The sequence below is a fragment of the Phoca vitulina genome, unplaced genomic scaffold (assembly GCF_004348235.1).
Source record: "Phoca vitulina isolate PV1807 unplaced genomic scaffold, GSC_HSeal_1.0 scaffold85, whole genome shotgun sequence".
Taxonomy (NCBI): Eukaryota; Metazoa; Chordata; class Mammalia; order Carnivora; family Phocidae; genus Phoca; species Phoca vitulina.
Window position 1 is genome coordinate 2,106,048 of NW_022589788.1, and position 17,863 is coordinate 2,123,910.

The window sequence follows — 17,863 nt, forward strand, 5'->3', positions numbered from 1 at the left end:
GTGGCTCAGTTGTTTAAGTGTCTGCCTTCAGCTCAGATCATGATCTCAGTATCCTGGGATCGAGCCCTGTGTCCGGCTCTCTGCTCAGCAGGTAGTCTGCTTCTCCCCCTCATTCTCCCTCTGTGCTTGCTCTCTCTCTCAAATAAATAAATAAAATCTTTAAAAAAAAAAAGCTGATTATCATCTGTTCTAGGTTGTTAGGTGCATTTACTGTTTGTCCATCCTAAATACGTCAGCCCTATTTTTTGAAAACTTACAAATCAAGAGGGACTTGGTTTGTGAAATTTAACTGGTAGTTGAGATAAAAAGAAAAAGGAAGCTCTATCATGCCTATTATTTTTTATAGGAGAGACTTAAGTTTTATGAAATAAGTATATTCCTAAAAAGCAGAATAAACAGTGAATCTTCGTAAAAACTAGTAGCATTTTATTATTGACAATGATTTTAAAGGAAATCCTATACATCATATTCTTCTATCTGTAAAATATATATCAAAGATAAGGATACTAATTTTTTTTTAACATAAACCCAATACTATTATTACATCCAAAAGTATTTAACAGTTCCTTGGGGCACCTGTGTGGCTCAGTTGGTTAAGCATCCGACTCTTGATTTTGGCTCAGGTCATGATCTGAAGGTCGTGAGATCGAGCCCCGCGTCGGGCTCTGTGCCGAGTGTGGAGCCTGCTTGAGATTCTCTCTCTCCCTCTCCCTCTGCCCCTCCCATCAGCTTTAAATCTTCCTTAATTATTTCATAAATGTTTTTATAGTTGTGTATTGAATATAGCATGAAGTTCATATTACATTTGGTCAATATCTTGTTGAGTTTTTTAAATTTCATAGGTTCCTCCTCCCTGCTTCTTTATGTCATTTATTCGTTTGTGAAACCAGTGTTATGGGTCAAATAGTGTCTCTCTAAAATTCATGTCATGAAGCCCTAACCGCCAGCACCTCAGAATGTGAATGTATAGCTGACCTTCGAACATGTAGGGATTAGGGGCACCACTTCCTACACCGTCAAAAATCCACATATAATTTTTCTTTTCTTTTTTTTTAAGAGAGAGAGAGAGTGCAAGCTTGAGAGGGGGGAGGTGGAGAGAGAGAGAGAGAGAGAGAGTCTTAAGCAGACTCTGCACTGAGCGTGGAGCCTGATACGGGGCTCGATCTCACAACCCTGAGATCATGACCTGAGCTGAAATCAAGAGTTGGATGCTTAACTGACTGAGTCACCCGGGTGCCCCCACATATAACTTTTCAACTCCCTCAAAACGTAACTACTAATAGCCTACGGTTGACCAGAGCCTTACTGATGACATAAACTGTCAATTAACACATATTCTGTATGTTATATATATTATATATGGTATTCTTACAATAATGTAAGCTAGAGAAAAGATGTTAAGAAAATCATAAGGAAGAGCAAATGCATTTACAGTGCTGTCTGTACTGAAAAAAACACATGCATAAGTGCACCCATGTAGTTCAAACCCGTGGTGGTCAGGGGTCAACCGTGTTTGGAATGAAGGTCTTTAAAGATGTGATTACAGCTGAATGAGGTCACTAGGGAGAGTCCTAATTTCATATGACTGGTGTTCTTATAGGAGGAGGAGGTAGGACACAGACGTGCACAGAGGGAAGAGGCTGTGAATACACAGGGTGAGAGCCACTGTCTACGCACCAGCCAGAGAGCCTGCCCTCTGGCCCTGGACCTTGGACTTCCAATCGCCGGGGCTGTGGGCAAATAAATATCTGTCCTTTCCGCCCCCAGCTGTGGCGCTTTGGTAACGGCAGCCTGGCAGGCTAGAACACAGACATTTGTCCTATTGAAGTTCCCGCGTTGTGGATTTGGCTGGATTTAACATGTTCCCTGCCTCCCCTATTCTTCCTGTAAGCCAGTGGCTAAAATCTGGAGGCTGGAATTGGTCCAGGTTTGATTTTTGGTGAGCATACTTGGTGTGTCCTTCCTGTTGCATGACATCAGGGGGCATGTGAGGACTGAGCATCTCTCCTTTTATGGTGTTCAGAGTTTTACACCTTGGTCACCTTGATCTCTCCATTATCCATTTCCCACCAGCTTTTCATTTAATGGATGCAGGATCAATATTAAGATACAGCATTTCACTGGGGCTGTAAAGTGATGGCATTCTAATTCTGTCATTCCTGGTGCACTTAAATGTTGAGATCCATCTGTAAAAAAGAATTTTGTTTACCTCTTTGTTCAGGAAAAGCAGGTGAAATACGTGAGTGCTTCCTTTTATTTCTACTTTTCAGGAGATTGTGCTAGTTCTCTATCGTTCTCCAAGATGATCAAGGGAGGTTCTCGTTTTATTCTGTTTTGGTATCATTAATGAACGTATGGATTTTAACACTTTGATAGGGTTTAATCCATTGGAGTAATTATTCTTTATGATGTTTTTTGTCCCTTCTTTGGCCAGTGGATGTCCAGTAGCCTCTAATGATTTCCTTGTTTTCTGCTATTATTTCTTACTGAAGATGTTCCAGGATGACCTTGCATGTGCCCTGAGACCTGGAGTCGACCCTGTCTCCAAGGGGCCTGGTCCTCTGTGCGGAGAGCCCAGTATGGGTGCCAGGTACCCTCGCTGCCCTGCTGGTCATTCTTCCCAGGCCTTTTCTAGGAGAGAACACATCTGTTCTTGTTGTTTTAAAAGAAAATATTCATCATGGAATCATATTGATATTTCTAATTCTCCTTTTACTTCTTCATTTCACATTTGTGTCCTTTTTCTCCTAATGCTGAAAATATTAGTTCCTAATGACATTAATATGATTACAGTATTTTTCTCTGCTTTTTATTTTTTATTTTTTAAAGATTTTATTTATTTATTTATTAGAGAGCGAGCGAGAGAGAAACAGCATGAGAGGGGGGAGGGTCAGAGGGAGAAGCAGGCTCCCCGCCGAGCCGGGAGCCCAATGTGGGGCTCGATCCCAGGACTCCGGGATCATGACCTGAGCCGAAGGCAGCCGCTCAACCGACTGAGCCACCCAGGCGCCCCTTTTCTCTGCTTTTTAAATATGTGGCATAGATGGTTGTACAACACTAAATGGAGATCTTCCTCATTTCTTCATCCAGCTGCCTGGGGATGGCCTGGCTTGATCTGCCTGGCAGCGGGCTGTTCCCAGCTCTCCGTTCTTTCGGTTAGTGCTGCAATGCCTGGCCCCATGCACAAGTTATTTCCTGCTTTGTCCAGTGTGTCCTTGGGATAGGCCCCTGGGGGGGGGGGTGTGAGGCTGAAGGATGGGTTCACATGCAGTTTCGCAGACATTGCCGAATTCCTGGCATTGGAACTGTGCTGGTCTGTGTGCACACTAGCAGGGTATGCATGCACCTGTTTCCCTGGGCCCCGCTGGCAGAATGGGTTCTCAAGCTGAGTCTTCGCCCGTTTGTCAGTAGTTTTGCTCTTCATTTCTCAGTGGAGAAAAATCACTTTTTAAAAGAAAAATAAGAAAGGATACTTAAAATTTCACAACCTGCCAGTACTTCACTTAAACATAAAATACGTAAAAGCTGCCTTATGGAGGAAATCTTCCTGTACGAAAGCAGGAAACAGACACACTGATAAATGGCAGAACTGGGACTCGAACCCAGGTCGTGCGGCTCCAGAATCCGCTCCCGTGGCTCCAGCCTCCTGCCTCCCCCGGTGCAGGCACGCCGCCGCCGGGAGTAACGTGACTCACAGTGCTGGTGTGCTGAGGGAAAGGTCGATTTTCCTGTCTAAGGCATCATGCAGGCTGTGTTAAAGCGAATTCAGTGCCTCAAATGGCATGTTGTGGATTTTCAGTGTTGAGCACATACTTATTGGTTGGTTCATTCATTTCTTCAATAAATATTTATTGAGCACCTACTATATGCAGGTACGATATCAGGAGCTGGAGACACATGGCCAACAAGGTGAGTGGGCGTCTGCCTCCAGGGCTGGTTTATCTTTCTAGACTCTCAAAAGAAAGTTTTCTATAAATAGTTATTTTCATAACTATTTAAATCTTTCTGGGCGCCTGGGTGGCTCAGTTGGTTAAGCGACTGCCTTCGGCTCAGGTCATGATCCTGGAGTCCCGGGATCGAGTCCCGCATCGGGCTCCCTGCTCGGCGGGGAGTCTGCTTCTCCCTCTGACCCTCCCCCCTCTCATGTGCTCTCTCTCATTCTAATAAATGAAATCTTAAAAAAAAAAAAAAAAAATCTTTCTATATAAAGGCATGGACACATGACATAGCCTTTTAAGTGAGTTTCCTTGATTTTATTTATTATTTTGCTGTTACAATTTGTTCTTCAGAGAAAAACGCCTTATTATTTGTCTGTTGTTGTTCCTGTATGTAAGCCTACCGGTATTCTGACAGAAAGTGTTTATTTTCTATTGTGTAGTTCATGTACTAGTCATTATAGTTTTATTTATGGATCTGGTAGTTACAGGAAATTAAATAATAAACACAATGCTTCTATCTTAACAAGTGGTTGTCTATGGTTAAAGGGCTTCCTGATTAGTAACCAGCTATAAATCTAATTTCCTGTTGTGTTAGTGGACCTGAATGCTCTGCATAGTATTTTACTAAATGTGGAGAAATTAGATGTAATTTTAGATTTTTTCCCCACTGTTTATTGTCATGAATGTGTCAGCATGCCCCCTGTGGTTTGTAATGTGCTTGAACACACACAGGGCACATCCGGATCTCAGACCTGGGTTTAGCCACGGAGATCCCGGAAGGGGGGACCATCCGAGGAAGAGTGGGGACCGTCGGCTACATGGGTATGTGAACGGCTACTTCCAGATCCCTGTGCTTTCTCTGGATGCTCGCGTCCTCACAGCGCAGAGAAGTTCTAAGCCAGTTGGAGGGAGCACGGGTGGTGGTGGAAGTCTGTACGCGGCCAGTGTTGGGACCACAGAGGAGTCCTCCTGTCTGCCTTCCTGTCTCACAGAGACCAGGGGGTGAGGCCGGCAGAGGTCCTGCAGGTGGTGAGGGTAGAATCAGGGCAGGACGGGGCCCTCACTCTGCTGCTGCCACCATCCTGGGCACGCTGGCCTCTCCGGGCCCTCGCGAACTCGTGGTTCCCTGGTTGTTGCAAAGCCTCTGTGACTGGGAGGCCCTGGCCTGGGGTCAGCTCCCCGCCCGGCAGTGCCAGCCTGACCCTGGCGTGGCCTCTGACATGAGGGACCCCGAGGGCCATGTCTGCCGTCACCTGCTGCGGGGTCAGTGCCCTTGGGGCGCCCGTGGGTGTGGCTCTGCGTGTCTGAGGGAGCACCCTCCTCGGGAGGCAGGGACCAGTTCCCTGTGTGTGTCACTCTGTGGCTGCTCATTTTGTGCCCTGGGGATAGCACAGACTGTTTTCAGTAACCCATTTGTTGAAATATAAGTCACATACCATAAAATCCACCACTCCCAAGTGTACACTTGAGTGGATTTCAGCACACGCACAGAGCTGTGCAACCACCACCACCAGAAAGAGACCCCGGGCCCATCAGCACCCCTCCAGCCCCGGTCCGGCGGCTGCTCGCCCACTTTGTCTCCATGGACTTGTCTCTTCTGCTCGCTCCATATAAATAGGATCACACACTCTTGGGCTTTCTGTGTCTGTCTTCTGCCCCTTAACACATTTCCAGGGTTCATGTTGTAACAAACATTAAGTTTATAATGTGTTATTTGGAATTAATTACCAGAAAATTTAAAAACCAAAATTTAACTTAAATTTCCCTGTATTTGTTATATAGCTCCTGAAGTTATCAATAATGAACACTATACATTTAGTCCTGATTGGTGGGGACTTGGCTGTCTGATATATGAAATGATTGAGGGACATTCTCCATTCAGAAAATTCAAAGAGAAAGTCAAGCGAGAGGAGGTGGACCGAAGAGTGAGGAAGGATACCGAGCAGTATTCAGAGAAGTTTTCGGAGGACGCCAAGTCTCTCTGCAAGATGGTGGGTCGGGCTCTGGGGAGGTTGGGGTGGAACCCCAGCTCACTGGGGTCGTTTCCACTAGCAGTCTCCCCACCACACAGCCTCCAGCAGGGAGAGGGCCACGCATCCTGGGCTCGCCTGGGAAGTGACGTGATTGGGCTTCCAACCCATGGGAGCAAAGCAGAGCAGTGCCTTGTTAGATTTCTCAAAAGGTGCCCCTGAGAGGGAAGAGTGGTGCCAAGGTCACTCATTTCCTGTGAAACTAAAGATCAAAGAGAACCTTGTTTCTTAGGAACAATGAGGTTTTTCTGTCTGCCTGTGTTTCTTTCCTCTTTAACTGGCTGCCAGGGATCGTGTCACGATAGACACCCCGACCTGATGGGCCGCCACGTGTCTGCCACCTTCCTGGATGCATTAAGGGGCCCACGAGGCTGCGTGTCACAGAGGGGAGAAGACAAGAGGACAGAGACTGTGGGGCTGGGGGCAGGCAGGGCAGTGGTTGAACCGTGGGGGGTGGAATCGCGGTGGGTTACGGGAGGATGCGGAAGGGGGGCTCAGGGCAAAGTCAGGAGGCTGGAGGCAAAGGTGTGAGCACTGCTTGTTGGAGCCATGGCCCCTCTTGCCAGGCCTGGAAAGTCTGGGAGGGCACGGAGAGGAAAGCAGGGCTGGCTAGTCATGAAGAGTCGAGGGGGGGGGGGGGGGGGGGGGGGGGGGGAGGCCACAGAGAGGCGGGCCGTGGGTCCCCAAGTGGGTGCCTGCCGGAACCAGCAGCCGCCGTACCCGTTACTGAAAACGGCAGTAACTTAGGTGAGCTGTCGGTGGCTGGAGATACTGATTCTGTTTCCCCTTCCCTGTTGTTGCCATATGTGGAGTGAGGCGTGTTAGTGGCCTGTCACAAGCAGTGGGACAGGCTGGCCTTCCCTCCCGCCAGCTCGTTCTGCGTGGAGCTGGCCGTGGTTAGCCAGCCCTCCGGGGTTCACAGCGTTCTGGCCAAGCTGCTATTTGACCGGGTGCTTGCCACCCGCCAGACACTCTGATAAGGGCTGCAGGAATGTAAAGATGTAAGCTGGAAGTAGAGCCTGCCCCTAAGGAGCTCACAGTTCAATGGCAGGCCTAGAACAAACATGAAAAATAACTATGGTGAAAAAGCAGAATTTGATGGGTGCCATAAACAAGAGAGGAACGAGGGCTCCAGGGTTTTCAGGACGGAGAGATGCTGTGTTCTGGTAAGGGTGCTGGGGAAGGCAGGTGCCTGAGTGAGGACCAGGGTTGGGCCTCAGCGCTCAGGGGCCACACCTCAGCGCCCCGCACCGGGCTTCCCTGTCCGGCCTCTGGTTTCTTGTCTCTGGCGTGTGCATGGTGATAGCCTCGCCCTCACAGGCTCGCCGGGAAGGGGCGATGCAGGAATGCGTGTGACCGGCCTGGTGACGCACAAATCCTCAGGAGCTCCTGCGAGCGGAGACATCTGGTTCTTGGAGAGTTGGTTCAACCCCGGCAGACGGGGACTGGAGGAGAGGGCATCTCCGGAGGCAGGGGGCATCTGCAGAGGACAGCACCTGTGGGGACAGGGACGGTGGGCCGGGCCCCGTGCCCAGTGCACTTGCAGAGGGGGGGCTGCAGGCCTGTGCATGGCTCCTTGCCCTCTCCGCCTCTCCTCTGCCCGGCGCCTGCTCCCAGCACGCTGCACCCATGCTGAATGAGTGAGCAGACGTGGAGTGAGGTCAGTGTTGTACTTGTGTTGGACAGAGAGAAGGAAGGGCTGAGGAAAAGCCGGCTGTTTACACTGGCCCAAACAGGCGGCCAGAGCAGCGCCTGACATGTGGACACCTGTCTGTCGTTTTGAAAGCTCTTTGATGTATTAATCTTATCTGACCCTCAGAGTGGACTTCTAAGGGGTTTTCTTAGCCTCACAGTTGAAAAATTAAGAGTTTGATTTTAAAAAAAGATTTTATTTATTTTATTTATTTATTTTTAAAGATTTTATTTATTTATTTGAGAGAGAGAATGAGACAGAGAGAGAGAGTATGAGAGGGGGGAGGGTCAGAGGGAGAAGCAGACTCCTCACTGAGCAGGGGGCCTGATGCGGGACTCGATCCTGGGACTCCAGGATCATGACCTGAGCCGAAGGCAGTCACTTAACCAACTGAGCCACCCAGGCGCCCGATTTTATTTAGTTTAGAGAGAGAGAGAGAGAGCACGACAGAGCGCATGCGTTGGGGGAGGGGCAGAGGGAGAGAGAATCCCAAGCAGACTCCCCGCTGAGCACGGAGCCCCTGACCCTGAAATCACGGCCTGAGCTGAAATCAAGAGTCAGTGGCTTGACCGACTGAGCCGCCCAGGTGCCCTTAAGTTTGATTTCTGTGACATCCCATAATGGGATGTCAGTGGGCAAACTGGAACCCAGACGTTCTGAGCACAAGTCCAAGGCCATCGGATAGTGTGTGTCAGCAGCAGGGTTGATGATGGAGTCCTGGAGCCCCTGAGACGCTGGGATTGTATTTGGCATCACACTGAATTCTCAGATCTGTTTTTAATGAGCAAAGCGTACCAAGAATAACCGCACTGAGCAAATCTTGTCGAGCCCTTGCCCTGGCGAGGTGTGGGGGCTGCCCCAGTGAGCGGGATTTCCCACGGCCCTGCCTCTGGAGGTGTGGGTCCAGCAGGAGGGACTGGCCGTGAGTACTTCCCCAAGTGATGGCGTCACACCAGGAGGGACAGGTGTCCTGAGGGAGCACGCTCTGAAGGTAGGAAGCTGGAGCCCGGCTCAGCCAGGCGAAGGGTCTTCTAGACAGAGGGCGTAGTGCGTGTGCGGGCCGTGAGGAGGTGAGCAAGGGAGGGTGTGTGCTGCATGCACAGTTCACACGGCGAGGGCTGCAGGGGTGTGCGGGCCGGTGCACACATGCCAGACGCAGAATGTGCTCGGCTCTTGGCCTGGGAGTTTGGTTTCTCTTCGGAAGAGCGGTGGGTGCGGGCTGTGAGGCGAGGCCAGGCCAGCAGACTTCTCTGCGAGGGGCCACATAGTGAGTCATACTTAGGCTTGGCCGGTTCCTCGCACGGCGCGGCGCCCCACCACCGTAACGAGACAGCTAAAACCTCCTCGACGAGGTCAGCAGCTTCCGGGCCGCAGCCTGGCCACGCTGTAGAGCCAGATCTGTCCTGTTGTGCTTTGAGCACAGCCAAACCCTTCTGACTGATGGTACCTGTGGATGAAGGCCTATTTGGTGAAAATTATGAATATAAGAGTAAGGAATACTTTTGAAAGCGATGCTGTCCATTTTAAGAATATACAATTTCTAGAACTTGGTTTGCCAAATTTTTGCCTCATCTGAGCTCCTTAGTGATCTATTTAATGAATAGATTAAAATAGTTTCCAATTATAAACATAACTTAGCATTCAAATGGTATCTGTGAAGTTCTTGACCGTTCCTATTTCTTTTTAAAGAGCCCCCTAATTTTTACATGGCTAAAACTTTTTCCTTAAGGATTTACTTAGCCGACCTTTATTTATTGGTAGCTCAAAGGCTGTTATATTAGTTTCCACTCCTTTTTGAAGCATCGTATATTCTAAACTCATGAAATCTGAATTAAGGAGGTTTGGTTGAAACTTTGAAATTTGAGTAACTTTGTTTAGATGGAGACGCTCTTTGCTACCCCTGATTCTTTGCTTATTATTGTGGAGACTTTCCGAGTTCTCTCTTCTATCCTAGGAGCTTAAATTGACTCTGTTTCTGCCTCTTGCAGTTACTCACCAAGAATCCCAAACAGCGGCTGGGCAGCAAGGCTGGAGTGGCAGAAGTGAAGGCTCATCCCGTGTTCAAGGACATTAATTTCAAGAGGCTGGAAGCAAACATGTTAGATCCGCCTTTCTGTCCTGATGTAAGTACGTCGCCCAGGAACAGGGTGTCCAAGAAAATGGATCCACGGAACCCCGTGATTTTCCAGCAGATGCGGAAGCGCTGGTGCAGCCTGGCTGTGCTTCTGCTTGGGGGGCCCCTCCCAGCCCCCCGCCACTCACCACCCTGTCCTCACAGGCCCCCGCAGGCCTTCCTGCTCAGAGCCCCAGCACCACCACACGCCCTCATCGGGCCCTGCAAGGCCTTCCGTGTGACAGCAGCCCCTTCTTGTGTCAGCGCCTTTAGTCTGGGAAGCCCGTCCCCTCTCCGTGTCTCCTAGGTCTCGGCAGCACGCTGCCCACAGGGAGCCCTGGAGGTCACCTGAGCCTCCTGTGAGCCTGCTGTGGGGCCTGCTCAGGGGCCGTGTGCACATGTAGCACAGGGCCTGGCTTGGGTCAGTGCTTGGTGGGAACACCTGCAGGCAGGAGATTCCTGCTGCGGAAAGCAGAAATGAACAACAGCAGTCTGGGCTCCCTTCTTAACAGTCTGCTACCCGTGCATTCCAGAAGGGTGGAGATAATTCTGCAGGCTATGATGGGACTGAGGCGTACAATGAAAACATTTTTAGTTGTACAAGTCCGCACTTACTATGTTTTCATATTCCAGTATGTTGTAGTAGGACCTCCTTCCTTTGAATTAGTTCACACATTACATGTTTCCTGGGTGCCCACCACCTCTAGACACAGGTGGAGGCATTAGGACCGCAGGGAGCACAACAAAGCCAGGTGTCCCCGCTCTGGTGCTCGCTCCAGCCTGCAGACCAGCCGACCCCTGAACAGGGGGCGCGCCCCAGGGACTTGACATGACCGTGGGGTCTGAGAGGAGCAGGGAAGGCAGTCTTCAGGGAGCAGCGATGACTCCCCTTGCTGTGCTCAGAGGCCTGGGGCAGGGCCTGCGAGGTCGGGGCTCTGGGGCTGACATTCTGGGTATTCTACTGAATGTGACCAGAGGGACCGTGGGGCCCGCTGACAGGGGAGTCCCGTGGTAACGGGTCAGGGGGCAGGATGGGGTTCTGGGCCTTCAGCCTGGGCTCAGGCCTCCCCAGCCTTGCCCTGGACTGTCTCCTGAGTGGGGCCCCCACTTGCTTCCATGGCCCTGCTGTGTGGGGACTGAACGGGTAGCGGCTGCTCTGAGGTGTGCTGACCAGCGGCCTACGGGATGTCCCTCCTTGGATCGTGCAGGTTCCCGCACGCGGCCAGGGCGTTTCTCAAAACTGCCAGGTGCCTCTTGCATGACCACGGTTTGGCTGGTAGCTGGACTCTGGTGCGTTTTGTTCCCCGTTTCCAGGAGCTCGGGCGGCTGGGCTGGAGGGGGCCGCGGCCCAGGCTCGGGTGCGCCCTGCTGGCTTGCTGCTGAGGGCAGCTCAGCCAGGGCTCCTGTCCCAGAGGAGGGGCGGCTGGAGGCCACTAGAGGAGCTCTGACAGGAGGTCGAGAAGCGGGACCTGCCCTCGTTCACTTAGACTTTGTGTGGGGCGCTTCACGTGAAGGAGGCCAAGGGTCCCATGGCCCTTCATCCTGCCCCGGCCTGTCACCCATTTCCCACTGCAGGAAAGGGAAAGGTGGGGGCCTCGGGGGGCTTGCGGACCAGAGGGAGTCCACGGGGTTTGTGACCGAGGAGAGCTCCCGAGAGGGAGGGAAAGGCCTCAAATACGGTGTGAACGCATCGGTTTCACATGCGCTGCGTTCTTAGTAATTAAGGAGACTAGGAACGACTCCAGTCCTCCCAGAGGCCAACGCCTCTTTGTTGGTGGTGCACAGCCACAGGCCATTTACTGTAAGGACGTCGTGGATATCGAGCAGTTCTCCACGGTGCGAGGAGTCCACCTGGACACTACCGATGACACGTTCTACAGCCAGTTCGCTACGGGCTGTGTCTCCATCCCCTGGCAGAACGAGGTACTGCCGGTTTATCCTGGGTACCGCGCCGGGAGGAGACAATTGTGTGTGCGTGCGTGTGTGTGTGTGCGTGTGTGTGTGCGTGTGTGTGTGTTTGGCGGTAAGATTAGGCAAGGCAGCTGCTCCGGTCCCTGCACAGGAGGGGGACAGTTCACCATCCCGGGTCCCACTTTCAGAGTGGGCCTGGCCGGTGCCCGGTCCTTACCTGCTCTGGGGGTGCACTCAGAGGGAGGGGGAGGAGGCTGTGTTCCCTCCCCCAAGCATGGGGAGGGAGTGGCCCCCGCCTGCTGAGCTGGGTGTCGGGCGGGAAATGGCTGACTGACCTCGCAGTGTCTCTCCCCTTCTCTGTCCTGCTCTTGTGTGGACGCAGATGATCGAATCGGGTTGTTTTAAGGACATCAATGAAGAAGAGCCTGAAGAACACACGGTGTTGAATATAGAAGAGAAAACGTATCACCCAGTTCCCAAACCGAAGAGAGGCTTCTTCTACAGACTCTTCAGGAGAGGAGTAAGGGTAACAAGCATTTTGTTATGTTGGTTTTTTTTTTTTTTAATGGGATGTGTTAAAAGAAAAGAAATATTTCACCAAGGTAAGAAACTTTCTTTTCTCAGATTTCTTATTAAGATATTTCACATAATTTAAGAGCTCTAGCCCTATGGTGTGATTTGAGCCCCACCAGAAAAATCCTCACTATGTCGTTTGCTGTTGGTACGAAGGCTCTGTTCTGATGCACGAGGGCAAACAGGCTCGCCGACACGCAGCCACAGACCCGTCCTTCAGCAAGGAGGCCCGCGAGCTTGCTCAGAACCGAGTGTCGTGTAGACCGGTCGTGGAGCAACCACGTCATGTAGCTCCGACTTGGCCGCGGCTCCCTCGCGGGCTGCTCTCACACAGGACGTACAAGAGTGGTGCCGAGAGCCTCCTGGGGTGGCATGATGCGTAGAATGTTTTTCCTAGTCAAGTTTTTCTCCTTGGACTAGTGCATCGCCCTGCTTCATACCCTGTCCATTCTCAAAGGCTTTATTCAGAGGTTGTCCACTAACATTCGAGTCCATCTTTGTTCAGTAGGAAAAACAAGCCTTAGGCGGGAAAGGTCTGTTGGGGCATGTCCACCAGGACCACACTTCCTCGGAGAACCGGGGCCAGGCGTGAGTGAGCGCCGTGGGTCTCCCGGGCAGCCGGTCTGTCTGTGCAGGAAGTCCTGCCTGGACACGCTCCGCACGCCGGCCCACCCCGCAGGGGGAGCCCAGCCGCATTCCCTTGCAGTGCTCAGCTCGGGTCATGCGATTGTATTGAGTGTGCAACAAAGAAAGCGAATCTGAGACGCTGTGTGTGTGTGTGAACTGAGCATCCTCCGTACCATGAGAAGAAGTGTGGAACTCAGCCTTAACGTCAGCGCCCCTGTCCTGTGGTTGTAAACTCTTGCGTCCACCACAGGAGAGTGGAGTGGGCTGCGTTAGGTAAGTGACTGACCCCGCCGCTCTGCCGTGTTGCAGGGCTGCATTAGCGGAGGCCCCAGCGAGAAGGAAGAGTTGCCCGCACATCTGTGACCACTCACTGCAGAGCCTGACCCAGCGCCGAGGAGCCCGTGCTCAGCGTTCCATCCCGTCCCTGAGCCGCAATAAACACGTGACACAGCTTAACACGAGCCGTGCGTCTGCAGATGTCTCTATATTCATACCTGAATCGTGTGTTCACCAAAGCTGGGTTGAAGAAAAAGGCACCTGAGGACCGTCCCAATGCCCAGAAGCCCCGTGTGGACATCTTGTGGCGGGGGCCCAAGCCCCACGTGTGCCCACAGAGACGGGGGAAGAGTGGGCGTGGACATCAGCCCAACAGTGTCCAGAGCCAAGGGTCTTTTCCTCACCCCAGAGTGTCCTCTGGTGCCCACCGAGGTGGGAGGCAGGGGGGCCCCCTTTCCCCAGAAAGTCTTTGCCTGTTTGCATCCACACTGACATCCGCTCACTTGCCAAGATTCTCCTGTGTGAGGAGTGCATGTTCCTGTGCACGCGCGGAAAGAGGGTGTGGGCAGGACCCTGGGCCAGGGCTTGGCCTTCGGCGCTGCTTCCCCAACTCCGGCAGCCTGGGAGTCTCCGGGACTGTGCGGTGCCTCCGGGCCTGAAGCACAGGGGAAGGGGGTCTGGGAGAGGCCTGTGCTTGGGCCGTGGGCAACAAGCCCCCTCCACGCTTAGCAGTTTAGGAGCTCACTTCCCACACAGGCTAAGGGATGCCAGGATTCCAGGGTCAGTAACCCTTCCCCCTGCCAGGACTGCCCCAAGAGGAAGGTGGCCCCTTCCCCGTGGTGGGAACGTGGGCTCTGTTGCCTGGGGAGGGGAGCTGGCGCCCACAGGCCTTGTGAAGACCATGGAGGGGCATGCAGATTCTGGGGGGAGGTGGCCCTGAGGCACGGAAGCGGGGCTTCCTCCCCTATCTGCACGTGCGAGGCCTACAGCGGGGGCTGGGTGAGAAGCCAGGGGCCAGGCCTCTGTGACTCTCACCAAACAGCAAGGACTTGGTCTGGATCCGGAGACCCCGCCACATGGCTGTGTGCAGGACAGTGAGCCGGGTCAGCTGCGTGCCCGGGTTCAGTGTTGCTGTCCTGCAGCCGTGTGTCCCCAGGCACCTGAACCCAGACGGCACTTCTGGGAGTGCCGGTGACGTGTGCATGCGTGTTCATGGCCGTCTGGAACACAGCAGTGTTGGGGTTGCGCTTCGAGGAAAGCACCCTGGCCGCGTCCTGCGAGACCAGCGGAGGCTGCTCCTCAGCTTGCTCTGTCTCCGGGTGGGGAGAGGGAGGAGTGACCTTGGGGTCCCGGGCCTTTAATTGAGGGATGGCTTCTCTTCAGATTGGGGCCCTCATCTCGGTTTGAGGACAGCGGGAGTGGGGGACGGAGGCCCAAGGCCTTCGTAAAGCGTTTAGTAGAGCGTTTGGTACGTGCTTCCCGCTCAGTAGATCTGTTAGTAATTGTGGGAGAGTAATGCGTGCTCGTCGTCAACGATGCAGGACGGTTTAAAGAAAATAGAATCACCTTTATTCCTACAACCTGCTTATATTCTGAGACCTTTCAGACCTTCTGTTATCAGTGTGGACATAGGGGCAGTGGTGCGCTTGTCTGCCCCGTCCCTGCCCGGTCACCACGGGGTGGAGGGCCCCTGCCCGCAAAGCCCTGGCAGGGAGGGAGCCAGAGGGCTGTCTGTGCCTGTGGGGCACAGCTCTGGACACCAGTTAAGTCCTTTGTCCCCCCTTTTTTTTTTGCTTAAGCTAGTCTGAGTTGAGCGCCCCCATGCCCGACAGAAGCATCCTGACTGAGACAGCGAATTTGGGAAAGGATTTTACAAACAAGGAACTTCACGTATTGATATGTCACTGTCTTCCTCCTCTGGTTATAAGCAAGCACATATTTATTAAGGAGAGTTTTGAAATTAAAGCGTACACAATGAAAAATTCATCTTTAATAGCCACTATCCAAAGATAATCCCTATCAGCATTTTATTCTATATTTATATAATCTGTATTTATTTATTTCTTCCCATGTCATTTAATATCTGTCTCAATCTTTTCTGCACATTTAGGACATCATTTATCAAACAATCCAAACAATTGTTGCTTCCAGCTTCCTTGTTATTATAAACACCTATGGGATGGACAGCCCTGTACCTACATCTTTGTGCACATATGTGATAATATTTTTTTTTTTTAAGATTTTATTTATTTGACAGAGACACAGCGAGAGAGAGAACACAAGCAGGGGGAGTGGGAGAGGGAGAAGCAGGCTTCCCGCCGAGCAGGGAGCCCGATGCGGGGTCTGATCCCAGGACCCCAGGATCATGACCTGAGCTGAAGGCGGACGCTTAACGACTGAGCCACCCAGGCGCCCCTGTGATAATATTTTTAGGGTAGATTTGTAGCAGGGAATCCCTTGGTTAAAGTGTATGAACAGGGGCCCCTGGGTGGCTCAGTCCTTAAGCATCTGCCTTCGGCTCAGGTCATGATCCCGGGGTCCTGGGATCTAGCCCCGCATCGGGCTCCTTGCTCAGCGGGAAGCCTGCTTCTCCCTCTCCCACTCCCTCTGTGATCTCTCTTGCTCTTGCTCTCTCTCATATAAATAAATGAAATCTTTAAAAAAAGTAAAGTGTATGAACAACTGGAGTAAACCCTGTAAGAAAGAGCTAAAGGGATTAAAAGTGGCTCTGTCTGGCAAGTGTTTCTCCTGGGATGGGCAGCAGTGGGCCGGAAAGATCTGTTAGTAATTGTGGGAGAGTAATGCGTGCTCGTCGTCAGCAGAGCTGTTTTCTTTATAAGCACTGTGTCTGACTTGTTCTTTTAACCATGTCTGTGTATTAAGATAAAAATAAACATCGCATTGTGAAATTATTTGTTTTCCCCAAATAAAGCACAATTACACTCTAAAAAAGATGTGTGGGCATTTTAAAAGAATATATATTATATACCCATGTGAACAAATTGCCTTTCTGAAAATTTTTAAAAATTTCCTCTCCAACCAAAAATGTCTAATAGTTCCCTGTTAGTTTTACCAAAAACTAGATTTTTCTCTTGGTGAAGAGTTTCATTAGAAACAAAGTGTTTCTTTTTCTTTCTTTTTTTTTCCTGTGGTAAAATATACATAAAATTTACCCTCTTAACATTGTGAAGTGTCCGGTTCAGTGGCACTTAGTACATTCACGAGGCCGTGCAGCCATTCCCACTGTCTGTCTCCAGAACTGATCTTGTGATTCTGACACTGTCCTCACTAAACACCAACTGTCCATTCTCCCCCCGGAGAGGAACTTCACATATTGATATGTCACGGTTTTGTACTAAGTATTTGAAATCTGGTGTGTATTTTACACCTAACAGCACATCTCAATGCAGTCATTACCTTTGTTCAAATGCTTGATAGCCACATGTGGCCGAAGTGTGGGGCTATGCGCCCGGTCATCACGCGTGTTTACGGGGGCTCGAAGGGAACAGGGAACCCCTGGCTGGCCATGCGGTGCTGGCTGACTTCCGGCTCTGGGCACTGGCTTTGCTGCTAAAAAGAACATCCTGATCCCAGACATCTTTCACCAGGGATCGAGCATTCCAGAACTTCCAGAACGGGTATCAGCCAGCCTTTTGAGCCCTTCCTGCTGGGCAGCCCACTGCTACATCACTGATGGACTGGGATCCCCAGGGTCACTGCCAAGGGGCAGGCTTGTCTCTCCGTACATACCGACATGGTACAGTGCAACTACAGAGAGCCGGAGACCCCGAGAAGATGTTAAAAGCAGACAGAGGGGCAAAAAAGACACATCACGCTCAGAGGAGTGGCCATTAAATCAACAATGGACTTCTCAACAGCCAGAATGAAAAGCAGAAGACAGTGAAGTCCAGATCTTTCATCTGCCGCATAAAGTTATCTGCCAACCTTGAATTCTATACCCAACCAAAAATCCATTGAGAATGAAGACAAAGTAAAGATTTTTTCAGATAAACTGAAACAGAGATTTCAGGCCCACTAAAAGCAACTCTATAGGGTGTTTTCCAGGCAGAAGAAAATGATCCCAGATGGAAGATTGGAGATGTAGGAGGGAATGAGGAGTAAGAAAAACGGTAAACATGCAGTCAGTCTGAACAAATGTTGAGTGTGCAAACCAACAATTACTGTGTCTGTGTTTTCTGCGGTCCACGTGTGTATACTTATGTAGAATTAAAATACACAGCAAGGACACTCTCAAATGCAAGAAGCTTCAGGGGAGACGGGCAGGAGCCACCAAGGCACCCTTGGGAGCTTGCAGCCCACTCACCCTGTTCCCTGTGGCTCTGCCTCACGCCCCACGGGCTCCTACCTGCTTTGGGATTCAGAGTGGGTGGCCCCCAGCTGCAGTGTACCCCATTTGTGGGGGGCGTTGGGGGCTTTAAACATCTCCCTCTCTCCCTGTGCAGGATCATCACAGTGTGTTGCTAGGCTTTCATTTTTAGCTTCCCACCCAAACCTATTGTTTAACGTTTCCCCCCCCCCCAAATAGTACAGGTTTGTTGCAGAAGATTTGAAAAATACAGAAAGACACAAGGATTAATATATAAATCACCTCTGCCTGTTTTTAAGGCTTTGGGGACACCAGGCGAAACTGCCCACCCAGCTGTGTTCATCTTTAATGGCTCTGATTTGTGACAGTCGCTTT

At 51.2% G+C, this 17,863-nt stretch overlaps 2 protein-coding genes across 10 annotated transcripts in view; one reads left to right on the forward strand and one right to left on the reverse strand.

Moving 5' to 3' along the window:
• The window catches only part of GRK4 (G protein-coupled receptor kinase 4), a 94,242-nt gene extending 78,812 nt beyond the window's left edge, over nucleotides 1-15,430 (forward strand). For 3 of the 9 annotated variants that reach the window (XM_032395607.1, XM_032395606.1, XM_032395598.1), the window contains 8 exons: nucleotides 3,091-3,155; nucleotides 3,873-3,909; nucleotides 4,671-4,760; nucleotides 5,721-5,929; nucleotides 9,650-9,784; nucleotides 11,560-11,697; nucleotides 12,068-12,211; nucleotides 13,195-15,430. In XM_032395607.1, the coding sequence (XP_032251498.1) occupies nucleotides 3,091-3,155; nucleotides 3,873-3,909; nucleotides 4,671-4,760; nucleotides 5,721-5,929; nucleotides 9,650-9,784; nucleotides 11,560-11,697; nucleotides 12,068-12,211; nucleotides 13,195-13,248 (872 nt within the window). In that variant the 3' untranslated portion in view covers nucleotides 13,249-15,430. The remainder of the gene's footprint in view (nucleotides 1-3,090; nucleotides 3,156-3,872; nucleotides 3,910-4,670; nucleotides 4,761-5,720; nucleotides 5,930-9,649; nucleotides 9,785-11,559; nucleotides 11,698-12,067; nucleotides 12,212-13,194) is intronic. The other 6 variants (XM_032395599.1, XM_032395603.1, XM_032395604.1 and 3 more) reach the window with 3 other exon arrangements.
• The window catches only part of MFSD10 (major facilitator superfamily domain containing 10), a 631,579-nt gene that overhangs the window by 105,396 nt on the left and 508,320 nt on the right, over nucleotides 1-17,863 (reverse strand). The window lies entirely within an intron of this gene.